Below are 18,538 nucleotides of genomic sequence, written 5' to 3'. Positions count from 1 at the left end.
TGTGACAGCATCAGAAATTATGCTCCTGTGTAAGGGTCTGCAGCGAATCACAGCCAGCCGCCAGAGAGAAGCAAATGTAACCACAGGACATGTGACAGACTTGATGGACACCCTGTGTTCATCAATGGACAGAATGGAATATAATCACGTGCTATCAGAAACCGCTGCACTTCACCATAGGTTTAAGAAGTTAGCCTTCAGTGATGCCAGAGTGAGTGATGAGGCTCTTCAAAGAATAACCTCAGCAGCAGGGAGGGACAGCCCCAGCAGTCAGCTACCTCAGGCACCAGGGCAACAGGAAGAAGAGGGAGCAGATTGAGCAGAAGCACGAGCAGTAGTGCCACAAACGTCTGACGAGAGAGCAACTGGGGATGCAGCACGAAGGAATTCCTCAGCAGATGCCATAATGGAGGTCCGATCACTATTTGGAGGAGCCCCTCCTCTGAGCTTGTGGAAGAACAAGGCCTCTGTCTACCCACAGCTTACTAAAGTCATGACAGGGAGACTCTGCATAGTGGCCACATCCGTTCCCTCTGAAAGGGTCTTCTCAAAAATGGGGAAAATAATTATTGAGAGAAGAAACCGCATCAGCCCCTCGAAAGTGAGGCAGCTTGCATTTCTGAATGCAAATCTCTCATAAAAGCAAAATATGGTCAGCATTGCTGCGTGCTGCTGGTTATAACATGGCAATAAAGAAGAGAGAGAGAAAAGAGGGACCAGTTTAATGTTTTAAGTGGGATGCTGCAGTTTTGCACATTGTCATTTATTTTTCTTTGATATGGTGCAATATTCTATTATGCTGTTCAGATTGTATTTGTTTTGAATGGTTAGATTTATATGCACTTTGTTAATATACATTAAAAAGTTATACTTTAAATGTTTAATAGCATTCTTTTTCATAACAAATCAAATCAAGCTAACCCAAATTGAATTTAATTAATTTCTTAAATCTTCTCTAGGCACTCCCTTCCCAAACCTGAAGCCCCGTCCCCAGCGGAAAAGACCAGGAAGAAGATTTGGCTTAAGGTACAACTTCCTATTGAGGAAATGTGAATAGAAGCATATACAAGCAATCTATCAAATGTATTTTATAAAGCCCCTTTTACATCTGCAGTTGTCAGAAAGTGATTATACAGACACCCAGCCTAAAACCCCAAAGAGCGAGCAATGCAGACGTAGAAGCACAGTGTCTCGGAAAAACTACCTATAGAGAGGCAGGAACCTAGGAAGAAACCTAGAGAGGAACCAGGCTCTAAGGGGTGGCCAGTCCTCTTCTGGCTGTGCTGGTGGAGATTATAAAGGAGTGCAGCCATCTAGGCCAGATCGTTCTTCAAGACATTTAAACGTTCATAGATGACCAGCAGGGTCAAATAATAATCACAGTGGTTATACAGGGTGAAATAGTTCAGCACCTCAGGAGTAAATTCCAGTTGGCTCTTCATAGCTGAGTAATTAGAGGTTGAGACAGCAGGTCCGGTAGAGAGAGACAGGATCAAACAGCAAGTCTGGGACCAGGTAGCACTTTTGGTGAGTCCTGAGCAGGTTGAGGTTTCCATAGCCGCAGACAGAAACAGCAGAGACTGGATCAGCAGTACGACCAGGTGGACTGGAGACAGGGATAGCCTGGAGTCACAAGGCCAGGTAGTCCTGTGGCATCGTCCTAGGGCTCAGTTACTGCATCCTTTATTTAATTTGTGTTTTAATTTGTGTCGACTAAAGCCCAGAAACACACACTTCATTTAGGTTAGTGTAGTCAAGGTTTTGTCACTGAAATAATATTGTGCTTATCTGTCCACCAAGCTCGCTGGGTGACAGGTGAGTCTTTCCACCAAGCTGTTCCAGTCCTGGAGTGGCACGCTGGAACTTCCAGAGGCTTGTAGACCTGAACAGTGTAATGTGGTCCAGGTAATTATCACATGTATCTGTTTTGTTGTATAATTATTTCCACTTAAGAAAATTGTTCCTCTTTCTTTTAGATCTGACATCCCTATTATCTCAACCACAGCCCTCACAGCTGCAGTCGTCTGCCCCTGCACCTGCTATACTGGTGTCGTGTCTTTGGCTATGCCGGATTAAGTGATATGACATGCTATTCTATAAAATAATTTCTCCGTAATTAAGATTACCTGATTGAGCTAATCATGTAAATGTAATTAACTAGAGAGTCGGGCACCAAAAAAATAATATTTATAGAGCTGTTATCTCCCGAATAAACTCTTAAAGACCTAGTAATGTTTTACATCAATAGCAGTCAATATTAATCGTCATCTTAATTCAGTCTCATCTGAAAGTTGTAAATTCTTGGTTATCTGCACGAACCCTGGCTGACAAGTTGAACCAGCAATACAAAATAGGGTTTAATTATTTATTTACTACCTAACAAATCACACAGAATTACACATACACATAATTAAATCATAACTTGATTACAAATTACGTCATAAAGGAAAATGTCCCTAGCGGGCGGAACAGATATGACAGCTTGTTACACAAAAGAAAAGGGGCTGGGTTTGAGTGAAAGAGCGGGAAGACTGAGGAACAAAGGGCGAAGCTGTGCTATTGTAAATACAGTATCTTATGCATTCTAAATTACCGCCCATTTGGAAAAGGAAAATGCAGTAAATATTTACTCTGAGCTGCGATAGGTTGGTGGTAGATGGAAGGCCGTGTTGCCCAACCGAGTCCTTCGTCCTTTGAAGACTGTCTCTGCTGGTAAATTGAATACGTTGTAGAAACGTCGTTGTGTGGTAGATGGGATACTCTGTCTGTTCCTTCCTAACCCTCGTTTGCAGCGGCTGTTGCTAACTCAACGGCTAGGAGGTATCACTTCTGTAGTGAATAAGAGTTCAAAGTTCATACCATTCGCAACCAAAGCTCACGCTGATGTTGGCTTCGTTCTGTAGTTATTATCTGAACCATTCTGACATCGGACCGTTGTCCTCACGTCCTCGGAACAGGAGGTTATATTGTCGTCAAGGGCTTATATAGGAAGGGAGAGGAGGGCATGTTTGAAAAGTTTTATAGCCCATGTCCCGTCACAGGGGTGGGCCACTGATTGAGCAGAGCCCTATCTTATGAAAACCCAAATCTCACATTTTAGAAGCTAAAATCACATTTCATCCCATCACGAATAATTTCATATTCAAACATTTAAATTGAACAACAATGACTTTGTCATTGGCACTCATGAAGTGCTTAGAGAGGTTGGTTAAGGATCATATCACCTCCACCTTACCTGATACCCTAGACCCACTCCAATTTGCTTACCGCCCCAATAGGTCCACAGACAATTTAATTGCCATCACTCTGCACACTGCACTATCCCACCTGGACAAGAGGAATACCTATGTAAGAATGCTTTTCATTGACTACAGCTCAACATTTAACACCATAGTACCCTCCAAACCCGTCATTAAGCTCGAGACCCTGGGTCTCAACCCCACCCTATGCAACTGGGTCCTGGACTTTCTGACGGGCCGCCCCAGGTGGTGAGGGTAGGAAACATCTCCACCCTGCTGATCCTCAACACTGGGGCCCCACAAGGGTGCGTTCTCAGCCCCCTCCTGTACTCCCTGTTCACCCATGACTGCGTGGCCATGCACGCCTCTAACTCAATCATCAAGTTTGCAGACGACACTACAGTGGTTGGCTTGATTACCATTATTATTTTCCTGGCACCACACTCCGAGTGCCCTCACCTCCTCCCTGTAGGCTGTTTTGTCATTGTTAGTAAACAAGCCTACTACAGTTGTGTCGTCTGCAAACTTGATGATTGTGTTGGAGGCGTGCATGGCCACGCAGTCATGGGTGAACAGGGAGTACAGGAGGGGGCTGAGAACGCACCCTTGTGGGGCCTCAGTGTTGAGGATCAGCGAAGTGGAGATGTTTTTTCCTACCTTCAACACCTGGGGCCGGCCCATCAGGAAGTCCAGGACCCAATTGTACAGGGCGGGGTTGAGACCCAGGGCCTGTAGCTTAATGATGAGCTTGGAGGGTACTATGGTGTTGAATGCTGAGCTATTCTTACATAGATATTCCTCTTGCCCAGATGGGATAGGGCAGTGTGCAGTGTTATGGCTATTGCATCTTCTGTGGACCTATTGGGGCGGTAAGCAAATTAAAGTGGGTCTAAGGTGACAGGTAAGGTGGAGGTCCTTGACTAGCCTCTCAAAGCACTTCATGATGACATAGGTGAGTGCTACCTTTGCTTTCTTGGGTACAGGAACAATGGTGGCCATCTTGAAGCATGTAGGGAGAGATTGAATATGTCCGCAAACACACCAGCCAGCTGGTCTGTGCATGCTCTGAGGACGCGGCTAGGGATGCCGCCCTGGCCAGCAGCCTTGCGAGTGTTAACACGTTTAAATGTTTTGCTCACGTCGGCCACGGAGAAGGAGAGCCCACAGTCCTTGGTAGCATCCGTGTCGGTGGGACTGCATTATCCCCAAAGCTGTCCAAGAAGGTGTTTAGTTTGTCTGGGAGCAAGACGTCGGTGTCCGTGACATGGCTGGTTTTCCTTTTATAATCCGTGATTGACTGTAGACCCTGCCACATACATCTTGTGTCTGAGCCGTTGAATTGCATCTCCACTTTGTCTCTATACTGACATTTCGCTTGTTTGATTGCCTTGCGGAGGGACTACACTGTTTGTATTCGGCCATAATCCCAGTCACCTTTCCATGGTTAAATGTGGTGGTTGGCACTTTCAGTTATGCGCGAATGCTGCCATCTATCCACGGTGTCTGGTTAGGGTAGGTTTTAATAGTCACAGTGGGTACAACATCTCCAATGCACTTCCTTATAAACTCACGAATCAGCGTATATGTCAATATTATTCTCTGAGGCTACCCAGAACATGTCCCAGTCTGCCCTCACATATGTACAGTGTTCCCAGGAGTGGCAGGCAACCCAATTCATTTTGATTGGGTTATTTTGCCTAAAAACCTTTAGGCCTACCCATAGAAAAAAAACACCCTGCAAGAGTGGCAAAAATGGTGTTTAGCATCCCCATTGGCTCGCAAATGATTCATTTTCGTTCTTTGTTAGGCTCCCTGTCTGGCTCCTGGCCTATTTAGAGTGTTTATATGCTGTTTAATATGACATGTAGTCTGAAATTATGTTCGCTTCTTACATGAACCTTTTCATGTATATTCAAATACTTTTCATTCAAATCCATATGTTTTGGTTTCAATACTTTAAAACCAATTGGTAGGTCCAGGTAGTCACAAAAATAGATGGATGTTGATTCAATTGTGATTTTAATGAATGGAGCGAATTCGGAGCAGGAGTTTTTTTCCCAGTGATGAGCACAGAGCAGTTTTTAGCAGAGTGGTTGGAAAGGACATGGTGAGCACAGTGTGCAAGAACCACTCCATGAGCCGGGATTCAACTGTGCCTATTCACCATTTCAACACTGTCACGAGAGTAGCATTAAAGAGAAGAGGAGAGGTATAGTTTGGACTGCACTATTTATCTCCTTGTCTTTGTGGAGGCAAATAAGCTGATAACTAAAAAACAGGGAGAGATGTGGGTTGGTGTGAGTTTGGAGTGTTGGATATCAGCAAGAAACAAAGGAAGGTATGAGCTTAAACCTTAGGAGGAGAGAAAAATAGGAAATGCAAATAAATGAAATGGAAAAAACAAGTTTGGAAATTTCAATAGAGAATGATAGGGGCCCCTAGTGGTCAAAAGGCAGTAATTAACATGGGCAGCGCCATTCAGGGCTACCCATTTTATTTTATATAAAAAAATCACAACAAATACCAACAAACACATAAGAACAACGACTTACATACACACACAAACAACACTAAATCTCCTCTGCCCAGACCCGCATGCTCATTATTGTTTGCCACATTAAATTGTAGGGGAGAGAGAGGTATGTTGTCACATTTTTCACGCTGTCTAACATTTACTGGGCACAATATATCACAATGGTATAAATGTCATACCAAATGAAAGACGGAAGTCTTGGGCACATATTCTGTATTCATTACATCTTCATATCTATTTCAGTATTGAGTTGTAGACCGTTAAATAGAGAGTGTGCATTTGTGACAACTTGCCCCATCGGCAGGTACATTGACACAGTACGTCTGGTAAATTGTCACATTGGATTATCAACAAATAAGAACACAACTAATGAATTGTGAATATTGATTTTAATTTCAAAACCAAATTCAACTTCATTAAAGATGTCACGACTTCCGCCGAAGTTGGTCCCTCCTTGTTCGGGCGGCAGACGGCGGTCGACGTCACCGACATTCTAGCCATTGCCGATCCACTTTTTATTGATTTTGTCTTGTCTTTCATCACACCTGGTTCCAATTCCATCAATTACATGTTGTGTATTTAACCCTCTGTTTCCCCCCATGTCATTGTCCGTAATTGTTTGTTGTAAGTGCTTTTATGCACGGTATGCACCGGGTTTTGTTTGACCCATTTATTGCATTATTCTGTTGGCGGTGGTTTATGGTTATTAAACACAACCATTGTAAATCAGTTTCCGCTCTCCTGCGCCTGACTTCTCTGCCGCCAGTAGCATCGCATTACAAAATAACTCAAAATAAAAACAATCATGCCTTTCAATCAAAACAATAATGCTGGCAGAGCGCACATTCATTAAGTGGCACGACCACTTTACTGAATTTTGAAATCGAACATTCTCTGGCGTGCACATAGACCCACGGTAACTGTTGGAATCGGAATGGAATGTAAATGCTGCAGATAACTAGCTTAAATGTTTAAAGTCTTAACAAAACAGGCATGGTGTTGAAACACACTTATGCACAAATGCACAGCCTATAGGACGAACATCCATATCTGACTAATCAGACTCATCTTCAGAGTCACAGTTCTGGCACACATACATTGCCTGGCCTGAGGTGCAAGTATCATGGGCCCATTTGTTGCATCTCTCACACTTCACCCAAGTCTCCTTTGGAAGGCTGAAAATAACTCCACACAGATGAGGCAGAAGCAGTCCTCTTCATCTGATGACTATTTGACAATCTTTTTTTTTTTAGCTGCTTTCTTGTTCTTTGCAGATCCATATTTTGCTTCCCTTTCTTCGGAAACAGTCTTTTGCTAGATTGTGCCTTATTCTTTTCCATTTTTAGTGCCTGCTTCACTGGTTTTCTTACTTTGCAAGCTAGTTTTCGGGGGCCAGCTTTTGGATATGGCCGGATGTCCTCTGGAGATGGTAGTCTGCTGTCAGCAATGGCATAGCTGGACATGGGTGAGCTGGTGCGTGTAATTCTTGTAATCCAAGATGGCGTAGCAGTCAGATGTCTTTGTCCTGTCGTGTCCCTTGTATATATTGTTTTACATATTTTTCGTCGCATATCCTTTAAAATATTTTGCTAAACCTCATCATCTAACTACTCTCCTGCAACCCGCCTCGCCCAATGTGGCGTGGATCTGCTTTTTTTCCCTAAAGTATTTATATTTACTTTGGATCTGGAATCCCTCAACTGAAGCTAGCCAGCTAACTACCAGATATCAGTCAGCAAACCAACCATTGCCAGCAGTCATCAGCTAACCTTCAGCTCGGAAAGCTCTCGCCAGTTTGAACAACGTGACTCTAACCAGAGCATAACGGACCTGTTATTTTTATCCCCGGATTCCTACCTCAAACTGAACATTTTCATCTGGATCTTCACAACAAGCTAACCACAATCCCGGATGACTACTCCTGGCTAGCATTTCCATCCCAGAGCAAGCACCAATTTAGCTTGAAGCTAGCCCGGCCAGGGCTCCTGTGCTACCACCGAAGCATACTCCAGGGCTACAATATCGGCCTGCTAGCTACCTAGTGCTACTTGGAACCCTACTAAATCCACGAATGGTCTATCGACGTCACCGCACGAAGAGGCAAAAACAGACTTACCCCCATCGCAACGTCCCCCCCAAAGGCTAACTTTCTAGCCCCTGCTATCTGCTTGCTCGCTAACCCGGTCTGCTAACTGCTAAACTGCCGGGCCCTGGTCTGCTAACTGCTAGCTTGCCTGTCCGGTTTGCTAACTGCTAGCCCTTGCTAACTGCTTGCTTGCTAACCCGGTCTGCTAACTGCTAGCTTGCCCTGGTCTACTAGCTGCTAGCTTGTTTAGCTCCGGCCTACTAACTGTTAGCTTGTTAGCCTGCTAACTGTCTGAAACGCCGTGTCCCCAGCCAGCCCAACCACTCACTGGACCCATATGTTCACTTGGCTACGCATGCCTCTCTCTAATATCAATATGCCTTGTCTATTACTGTCCTGGTTAGTGATTACTGTCTTATTTCACTGTAGAGCCTCTAGCCCTGCTCAATATGCCTTAACCAACCATGTTGTTCCACCTCCTACATATGCGATGACATCACCTGGTTTAAACATCTCTAGAGACTATCTCTCTCTCTTCATTACTCAATGCCTAGGTTTACCTCCAATGTACTCACATCCTACCTTACCTTTGCCTGTACACTATGCCTTGAATCTATGCTATCGTGCCCAGAAACCTGCTCCTTTTACTCTCTGTTCTGAACGTGCTAGACGGGCAGTTCGTATAGCATTTAGCCGTACCCTTATCCTACTTCTCCTCTGTTCCTCTGGTGATGTGGAGGTTTTTCCAGGTCCTGCAGTGCCTAGCTCCACTCCCACCCCCCAAGTGCTCTCATTTGTTGAATTCTGTAAACGTAAAAGCCTTGGTTTCATGCATGTTAACATTAGAAGCCTACTCCCTAAGTTTGTTTTACTCACTGCTGTAGCACACTCTGCCAACCCAGATGTCTTAGCCGTGTCTGTATCCTGGCTTAGGAAAACCACCAAAAACCCTGAAATCTCCATTGCTAATTATAACGTTTTCCGCCGAGATAGAACTGCCAAAGGGGGCGGTGTTGCAATCTACTGCAAAGATAGAAAGTAATACAGAATTCTGCAGGCTAAGTCTGTCCCCAAACAATTTGAGCTTCTACTTCAAAAAATTCACCTTTCCAGAAACAAGTCTCTCACTGTTGCCACTTGCTATAGACCTCCCTCTGCCCCCAGCTGTGCCCTCGATACTATATGTGAACTGATTGCCCCCCATCTATCTTCTGAGTTCGTGCTACTAGGTGACCTAAACTGGGACATTCTTAACACCCCGGGCCATCCTAAAAAATAAGCTTGATGCCTTCAATCTCACACAAATTATCAATGAACCTACCAGGTACAACCCCAAATCAGTAAACACGGGCACCCTCATAGATGTCATCCTAACTAATTCGCCCTCCAAATACCTCTGCTGTTTTCAATCAGGATCTCAGCGATCACTGCCTCGTTGCCTGCATCCGTAATGGGTCTGCGACCAAACGAAAACCACTCATCACTGTCAAACGCTCCCTGAAACACTTCTGCGAGCAGGCCTTTCTAATCGACCTGGCCGGGGTATCCTGGAATGACATTGACCTCATCCCGTCAGTAGATGATGCCTGGCTATTCTTTAAAAGTGCCTTCCTCACGATCTTAAATAAGCATGCCCCTCTCAAAAAATGTAGAACTAGGAATAGATACAGTGGGGCAAAAAAGTATTTAGTCAGCCACCAATTGTGCAAGTTCTCCCACTTAAAAAGATGACAGAGGCCTGTAATTTTCATCATAGGTACACTTCAACTATGACAGACAATATTAGAAAAAAAAATCCAGAAAATCACATTGCAGGATTTTTTATGAATTTATTTGCAAATTATGGTGGAAAATAAGTATTTGGTCACCTACAAACAAGCAAGATTTCTGGCTCTCACAGACCTGTAACTTATTCTTTAAGTGGCTCCTCTGTCCTCCACTCGTTACCTGTATTAAAGAAGGGGTCAAAATCAAAAGTAACAGTCAGTATCTGGTGTGGTCACCAGCTGCATTAAGTACTGCAGTGCATCTCCTCCTCATGGACTGCACCAGATTTGCCAGTTCTTGCTGTGAGATGTTACCCCACTCTTCCACCAAAGCAGCAGGTTCCTGGACATTTCTGGGGGGAACGGCCTTAGCCCTCACCCTCTAATCCAAGAGGGAGGAGGATGTCTTCCCTGCAACGCACAGTGTTGAGATTGCCTGCAATGACAACAAGCTCAGCCCTATGATGCTGTGACACACAGCCCCAGACCATGACGGACCCTCTCGGTGTTACGCTCATTCCTTCCACGATAAACGCGAATCCGACCATCATCCCTGGTGAGATAAAACCGCGACTCGTAAAGAACACTTTTTGCTAGTCCTGTCTGGTCCAGTGACGGTGGGTTTGTCCCCATAGGCGACGTTGTTGCCGGTGATGTCTGGTGAGGACCTGCCTTACAACAGGCCTACAAGCCCTCAGTCCAGCCTCTCTCAGCCTATTGCGGACAGTTTGAGCACTGATGGAGTGATTGTGCGCTCCTGGTGTAATACGGGCAGTTGTTGCTGCCATCCTGTACCTGTCCCGCAGGTGTGATGTTCGGATGTACCGATCCTGTGCAGGTGTTGTTACACGTGGTCTGCCACTACAAGGACGATCAGCTGTTCGTCCTGTCTCCCTGTAGCGCTGTCTTAGGCGTCTCACAGTACGGACATTGCAATTTTTTGCCCTGGCCACATCTGCTGTCCTCATGCCTCCTTTCAGCATGCCTAAAGAATGTTCACACAGATGAGCAGGGACCCTGGGCATCTTTCTTTTGGTGTTTTTCAGAGTCAGTAGAAAGGCCTCTTTAGTGTCCTAAGTGTTCATAACTGTGACCTTAATTGCCTAACGTCTGTAAGCTGTTAGTGTCTTAACGACCGTTCCACAGGTGCATGTTCATTATTTGTTTATGGTTCATTGAACAATAATGGAAAACAGTATTTAAACCCTTTACAATGAAGATCTGTGAAGTTATTTGGATTTTTATAAATTATCTTTGAAAGAGAGGGTCCTGAAAAGGTGACATTTCTCTTTTTGCTGAGTTTATAAGTACGTTTACAGTAACATTTAATTATATTATCAGAGCTGATTACACAATATCTCAATGTTTGTTAAGCATGTTCTATGTGTCTATGTATACTGGGGCAATTTGTCACATGTGAAGACTTGCCCCAAGGTCATTGAGACAACTTGCCCCAAACTGACATTTCTGCTAATGTTGGCTAAATCGCAAGGTTAGCTCAACATATGATCGGTACATCCGAGCAGCTAAAGTATCAAAAGACACGTTATTGTCTCCTCTACTCAGTGCAAAAATTATCATTTTGAATGTTCATACCTAACAAAGTTTTATTGAATAAAATGTAAAGTGCCAATTTTTTTACTTTTGAAGGGGAAAAATAAGAAACTTGTGCTCACCTCAGATTAGAGTGACCTTGACCACATGTGAACAGGAAGTTGACCATAGAACATGTAGTCACACAAAGTAGCTATTTGATTTTTGAGATAGACCCTCTAGTGTTGGAGGTATGAACACTTTGACAACTTACCCATGCGAAAACTTACCTCGCACTCACCTACCAATTTGTTTTTCTCTGTCGCCTGTGTATTTCAATAATAAATCATTCAATTTTAAATTGCGTTAACTGTGGGATTGATTGATTTCCACGTTTTTAGTAGACATTTTTCCAAGATGAGTGATGAGAAGAGAATAAAAAGTCCAGGCTTTTGGGTATCTCACTACATCACCATATGCCATGTCTTGAAATATGCAGACAGACGGATTAAATCTACATTTACATTGTAATACTTCTGACAGCCAACTTTATAGCCCCGCCCATAACTTTTGGAATTCAAACATTCCCAGCAAGCATCGATGATTGAGTCATTATTAGTTTTACACTTAAGACATGACTCTGCCGTTGTGCTGTATAATTTATGAATTTTGTCTCTTAAATTGCATGTATTTGAAAATATCTATAATGGTTAGTCCAAAATTGCTTTTTAAATCTGTCATGGAAATAAATGTATTTCCGGTTACCAAGTCATTTAAAGTTTCTATGCCTTTAGTTTTCCAGGGCTTCCACCATTTTAATGTAGTCAACTGGTTGGGACTTCCAACTTCATTGGCTGATCTCTCCTGATGACTCTTTTGGGGTCCTGTCCAACTGGGTCATCAGGAGGAATCAGCCAATCGTGAAGAGGAAAATGTACTACTTCAACATGGAGATTGCCTCAATGGCGCTGCCCATGCTGTCACAGATGCTCTAATGGTACAGATACAAAGATGAGTGTTCAATCTGTCTCGAAGGAAATTGTATAACTTCCCGTAAATGTATAAGCCCTGTATGAAATGTCTCAAACATTTGACACATCGTTGCCAGGAATTAAGACACACACAAAGTAAGCCCTTAGAATAGAATTGAAGTTGGACGTAATAGCTGTTAGTCATACATTCACACCTCAGAGCATGTGCTTACTCACCGGTATGCACATGCATGCGCTCTCTCACACACACACACACACACACAAATAAACAGTCTTGGGCATCAGCTATAAGCCCTTTGTGACTACTGCCTTCACAATGTATAGTATCCAATCACAGATCAGACAACTAGACATACCACAATGGTCTACATGTATTATCCAGCAAATCATTGACACCATCTGGCCAGGAGGCAAAATAACAGCTGTATCTCAGTGGTTTGGTACGATTTTTCCAGTATCAGACACAACATCAATGAGAAGATTAGAAAAGGTACATTTTCTCAATTCCCAAGATGCTCAGAGAACTGCTGTTGAAGGGCAACTGTAAAAGATTCAGAGGGAGATAGTTCCATACTTATGAGGGATTTTACAACGATTTCATGGTGACTATGGAGAAATAATTACCTAATTTTTACATAAACCAAACACAATTGTAAGAAAAAAGAAAATGTTTATTGAGAATTCTGAATCCTTGTCACTCTTCCACGGTTGCAAAAAAACAGACATACAGTACCAGTCAAAAGTTTGGAGACACCTACTCATTCAAGGGTTTTCTTTATTTTTTACTATTTTCTACATTGTACAATAATAGTGAAGACATAAAAAAAGAAGTGTTAAACAAATAAAAATATATTTGAGATTCTTCAAAGTATTCACCCTTTGCCTTGATGACAGCGTTGCACACTCTTGGCATTCTTTCAACCAGCATCATGAAGTAGTCACCTGGAATGCGTTTCAATTAACAGGTGTGCCTTGTTAATAGTTAATTTGTGGAATGTCTTTCTTTCTTAAAGCGTTTGAGCCAATCAGTTGTGACAAGGTAGGGGTGGTAAAGAGAAAATAGCTCTATTTGGTAAAAGACCAAGTCCATATTATGGCAAGAACAGCTCAAATAAGCAAAGAGAAACAACAGTCCATCATTACTTTAAGACATGAAGGTCAGTGAATATATAAATTTCAAGAAGTTTGAAAGTTTCTCCAAGTGCAGTTGCAAAAACCATGAGCGCTATGATGAAACTGACTCTCATGAGGACCACAGGAAAGGAAGACCCAGTTACCTCTCCTGCAGAGGATAAATTCATTAGTTACCAGTCTCAGAAATCGGCAATTAACTGCACATCAGTTTGCAGCCCAAATAAATGCTTCACAGAAACAGAGACTGCGTGAATCAGGCCATGGTCGAATTGCTGCAAAGAAACCACTATTAAAGGATACCAATAATAAGAATAGACTTCCTTGGGCCAAGAAACACAAGCAATGGACATTAGACTGGTGGAAATCTGTCCCTTGATCTAAGGAGTCCAAATTTAAGATTAATGGTTCCAACCACCATGTCTTTGTGAGAGAATGCCAAGTGAACGGGTAATCTCCGCATGTGTGGTTCCCAAGGTAAAGCATGAAGGAGGTGTGATGGTGTTTTGCTGGTGACAGTCTGTGATTTTTTTTTTAAGAATTCAAGGCACATTTAACCAGCATGGCTACCACAGCATTCTGCAGCGATACGCCATCCCATCTGGTTTGCACTTAGTGGGATTATCATTTGTTTTTCAACAGGACAATGACCCAAACAGACCCCCAGGCTGTGTAAGGGCTATTTGACCAAGGAGGAGAGTGATGGAGTGCTGCATCAGATGACCTGGCCTCCACAATCACCCAACCCCAACCCAATTGAGATGGTTTGGGAAAAATTGGACTGCAGAGTGAAGGAAGAGCAGCCAACAAGTGCTCAGCATATGTGGGAAGTCCTTTTTTATTTATTTAACCTTTATTTAACAAGGCAAGTTAGTTACGAACAAATTCTTATTTACAATAACAGCCTACCCCGGCCAAACCCAAAGACGGACGACACTGGACCAATTGTGCGCTGCCCTATAGCCTGGAATCAAACCAGGGTCTGTAGTGACGCCTCTAGCATGGAGATGCAGTGCCTTAGACTGCTGCGCCGCTCGGGAGTCCTTCATGACTGTTGGAAAAGCATTCCAGGTGACTACCTCATGAAGCTGGTTTAGAGAATGCCATGTGCAAAGCTGTCGAGGTAAAGGGCAGCTACTTAGAAGAATCTAAAAATCTATTTTAATTTGTTTCCCTTTCTTGGTTACTACATGATTCCATGTGTTATTTCATAGTTTTGATATCTTTACTATTATTGTACAATGTAGAAAATTGTAAAAATAAAGAAAACCCTTGAATGAGTAGGTATGTCCAAACTTTTGACAGGTACTGTACATTCATTCTAATCTTGACAAATCCATCCTTATTGTTCTGAAATCAAATCATATATCAAAAGCATTCTACTTTTTGCCACAAGGACTCAAACGCACATGTGCAGTAGAGTGATGAAACCCCTACATCACAAAAAAACTTCTCCAAATAGAAGCAGATTTTCTGTCACTATATTTTACATAAATATTTATTATGTGTGGAGGGTCACCAGTCAAGTCAGTGCCCGTTGTGGAGAGAGATGAGTCCTGTTGTAGTGAAACCAGCCCAGCAACATGTGACAGAGCTGACATTCTCACCGTGCAGTACCAGCACAAACAGGACTGTTGTTTTGGGTGACGCACACAGAGACAGTAGGTAGGCTGGTATGTCTTTTCTGGGTCATTCTAGAACATTTAATTCATTTCAGGTTTATTTGTGTCTATCCTACGTCGCACATATACAAATTCAAAGCTATAATGTGTCCTAGACTCGCACTTCCTGTAAACCACAAATCACAGCGCCCGTGCGTCTCTGTTTAAGGCAAATTTGACAGAACACTATTGTGAATGACCACCTTCACACACTGGCCTCAGTGAGTGTCACACAATAAAAGAGTGATACAAGCCTGAGTGTGTGACTTGGTAAAACAATTGTTTACAGGAGCAGGTGAAACGGCAACACCCTTAGTGACAGATTTTGTCCTTATCATCGACCAAACAGTCTCTGTGAGAGCCAGCCAGTGTACATGCGTATGGGGGTAGAGCAGGGATTGCTATTCAACAAGTGGTGACGGTCTACCACGACCCTTTACCAAACCGTGCCAAAGACAGAACAGAAAACAAACAGAACATGGCGAGAGTTCATCATCGGAGCAAAATGGGGTAATATCACATAAGGAAACAGTAGCGTCAAATCCAATAACATCCATGGACATTCTTTCCCTCCACCTTTTCTGTTTTGGCACTGGTGAGTTTGGTAACAGATGCATGTAATTCTAAGTGTGTGTGTGTGTGTGTGAGTGTTTGGGATAGAACCTGTGCGTTTGTCTCGCTCACATTTAAACGTCCTAACCTAAACAAAATAATAAAAACTGCAGTACAGGGAGGAGGCATCTGTATGGAGCTTGGTGCAGCTGACCCGTCCCCTCAATCATCTTCTCTCCCTTCTCTTTCTCTCTGGGCATTAGCGGATGGCTTTGACAGGGCTCTTGAAGCTGGAAGCTGCTTGCAGCTGGAGCTGGTAGGCCATGGGGTGAATCTTGAATCCATAAAGCCTGTTGTGAGGACATGAGAATTCATTAGCTCTTGATGAACGTGTGACAGGAGTCTATGAAGAGATTCTATTATGGTAGCACTTATTTTACATGACCATTTCCTATGGTATGTAGCTGAAATGTATTAGGAAATTATCTGCTATGAGTAGAAATTGATATAGGACTTGCTTTCAGTGAGTTACGTGGGAATGACATGAAAAGGAACAGGCCTATTTTAGGGTGACGAGTTGTACTGACCTAGGCACAAACTGGTTGGCGGGCCTCTTGGGCCTGTACTCGGGGTGCACCATGAAGAGCATGTGGGGGAATCCAGTGCCAAAGTAGGCCCCGTCTGTGTGGTGGTGCCGGGAGGACTTGGGCGTGTACACGTCCATACACTTAGGGCAATACAGCTTCACCATAGCCTCGCCTGGGATATCTGACAGACCTAGGGAGGGATAGGGGGAAGAGTTTAGAGACGTTACCGGTCTGAAATAATTATGAAATGCTCGAGGACACACTACTGTATTCATCCAGGTGTCTCTTGGAAACCAGATTAGATTTGAAATGGATCGTAATACATTCAAATCTTACAGAGGATTCAATGATAAAGTACACAGAGGACCTGCGTAGCATAGTTTGGGTTAGGAAAGCAATGTGGCTGGATACACAGAATTGTTCTTGTCTTTGGCACATGAACATTCAAAGCCAAGATACAAATGTTGCTCTTTGAGGTTAATCAAAATGACCCTTAAGTCTTATAGTCAATTACTTGTCCTCACACTAGGCATGGGTGGTAATGGTTGAAACAAGACAGACATACACTCACCAATGGGCAGCATGGGCTGGTTCTCACAATAGACGCGGGGGCAGTAGCCAAAGTCCCCCTGTTGATACTTCTCCAACTGAGAAAAAGAGAGAGATCAATGGAGAATGTGAAAAACATTTCAGGAGAAATGCTGCATACATGTGATATGCAGCCTTTCAACAAACTTTGGAGACAGAGAAGGGTCGTTGCTGTACCATCTGAGCAATGCCCCTGTTGGTGAGGATGTATCGTGCGTGGATCAGCCCGTAAAGCATCTCCGCTGCCTGCTCTATGAGGTCACTCTGGTTGGGGTTGTCCTCCAGCTCCTCATCTGTGGAACATAGAGAGGAGAGAAGAGCTTATATGAAAGGGGAAGAGGCCACTCATATGTTCTGATTTAAAGATTACTCACAAAAGCATAATTGTGTACATAACTGTAACATCTTTACACATGCTAAAGATATCGGCATCTAATACAGCAAGACAAAAATATTGAATTGGGTGTTTTAGTGCTGGGCTAGAACAAACGCCTGCCACACACTATAAGTCAGGATCAGGGTTAGTGACCACTGAGGCAATTTAGTGTGAGTACACAACTTTAACACTGAGGTGATGCAACCATAATATTTGTATTCTGATCTAAATTGTGTGGGATGTTCTGTACTTCCGAGTGCAGTAGAGATGGTTCTGGAGTTGGGCTGACCTGGTTCTAGGTCCAGGATCATGTCCAGGGCCTGGCGGTAGTGGGGAACCTGCTCATTGAGCCCAGTCAGGTTGAACTTGTCCTGGATGTAGTCCTCATCCACCTGCCAATGGAGAAGACAGAAGTTAGCGACAAATGCCAGACCTATTCATGCTTGAAAGTAAGTTTGTGTAGTGAGGGGTGTCTATGACTGACAGGATTTTACTCCAGCACTACTCAACTCACCACCTGCCTATCAGTACATTGGTTAGCTGAATCAGGTGTGTAGGGCTGAAGCAAAAACCTGCACATCCAGGATAAAGGATTGGCCACCCCTGTCTTAGCTTACATTCACTTTTTGGTCAATGAGTTTGGCTATATTGCCCTGGGTGCTGTTAGATACTGACCTCACAGAAAAACTCGTTTCCCCTCAGTCCACAGAACCAGGAGATCCATGACACTTCCTCTGAACTGCTCATCTCGGGAGACTAAAGGGCAAAGACATTCAACAACAGAGCCATTTAGTGTGTGAATGTGAAAACGGAAGGTTGATAGTTCAGCAACACAAAAATATCATAGGTAGCTAGCTACAATAAAAAAGACAAACATAATTATATCAAAACCATAAGAGCAATTAGCTAGGTAACTAGAAAACGTTAACTGTAGGAGGTTTACCTAGTTAGTTACCGTTACCGCGCCAATGTGTAGTTAACTAGCTAAATCATTGGTAACGTTAGTTGACATTGGAAGTGTACGAAATAAGGATATTACCCATGAAAATACCTATGTTATATCAACAATCATAATTAGTAGCGTACCCAGTAGTTTGCTAAATTACCAGCAGAAAATTATAGCTAAATTACATCCTTAGCTAGTAGCTAACGTTAAAGCCAGGTGGAAATTCAATATGGCGCATCGTCCAAACTAGGCCGCATTAAATTTGATCAGTTTTCAGTCGCAAGTCCTCTTAGCTATATCATATCTCACATTAATATATGTAGTAATTCTGGTAACTTACCCCCTCTTTAAAGGGTTTAACGCCAGTAAAATATAAGAAACGTAATATTTAGTGTTGTAAATAAAATGGACACCACCTCCCAGTAAACCGCTGCAGTAGGCGTTTTCGTTGTAGGCAAATTGATGACGTACAAATTCAGAGACTATGGGTACTGTAGTTTTGTCGTCCTCCAAAAACACTATTACGAGAAAGGCAGAAAAACAGAGGT

The 18,538-nt window shown here is 43.2% G+C and overlaps 1 protein-coding gene across 2 annotated transcripts; it reads right to left on the bottom strand.

The window, feature by feature from the left end:
• Nucleotides 1-14,565: 14,565 nt before the first annotated feature.
• On the bottom strand, nucleotides 14,566-18,465 carry LOC112264965 (casein kinase II subunit beta). 2 transcript variants are annotated; one of them, XM_024441902.1, is made up of 7 exons: nucleotides 18,331-18,465; nucleotides 17,720-17,800; nucleotides 17,295-17,436; nucleotides 16,846-16,961; nucleotides 16,652-16,727; nucleotides 16,081-16,270; nucleotides 14,566-15,843 (listed from the first exon to the last, which is right to left on the bottom strand). In XM_024441902.1, the coding sequence occupies exons 2-7, from the start codon at nucleotides 17,789-17,791 to the stop codon at nucleotides 15,753-15,755; spliced, it is 687 nt and encodes a 228-aa protein (XP_024297670.1). In that variant the 5' UTR covers nucleotides 17,792-17,800; nucleotides 18,331-18,465; the 3' UTR covers nucleotides 14,566-15,752. The 2 variants fall into 2 exon arrangements, with proteins under 2 accessions (XP_024297670.1, XP_024297672.1); XM_024441904.2 differs by having other exon boundaries at nucleotides 17,334-17,436.
• Between the last annotated feature and the right edge of the window lie 73 nt (nucleotides 18,466-18,538).

Source organism: Oncorhynchus tshawytscha, linkage group LG13 (genome assembly GCF_018296145.1).
Source record: "Oncorhynchus tshawytscha isolate Ot180627B linkage group LG13, Otsh_v2.0, whole genome shotgun sequence".
NCBI classification, from domain to species: Eukaryota; Metazoa; Chordata; class Actinopteri; order Salmoniformes; family Salmonidae; genus Oncorhynchus; species Oncorhynchus tshawytscha.
This window is presented reverse-complemented; position numbering and strand designations above follow the sequence as displayed.

What these genes read in the sequence shown, in the direction of transcription:
- LOC112264965 (XM_024441902.1), bottom strand. Translation starts at nt 17,791, where the DNA reads ATGAGCAGTTCAGAGGAAGTGTCATGGATCTCCTGGTTCTGTGGACTG. An exon ending in GAAACGAGTTTTTCTGTGAG is followed by an intron (nt 17,437 to 17,719) that starts GTCAGTATCTAA and finishes CTCCATTGGCAG; the next exon opens with GTGGATGAGGACTACATCCA. An exon ending in ACAGGGGCATTGCTCAGATG is followed by an intron (nt 16,728 to 16,845) that starts GTACAGCAACGA and finishes TCTTTTTCTCAG; the next exon opens with TTGGAGAAGTATCAACAGGG.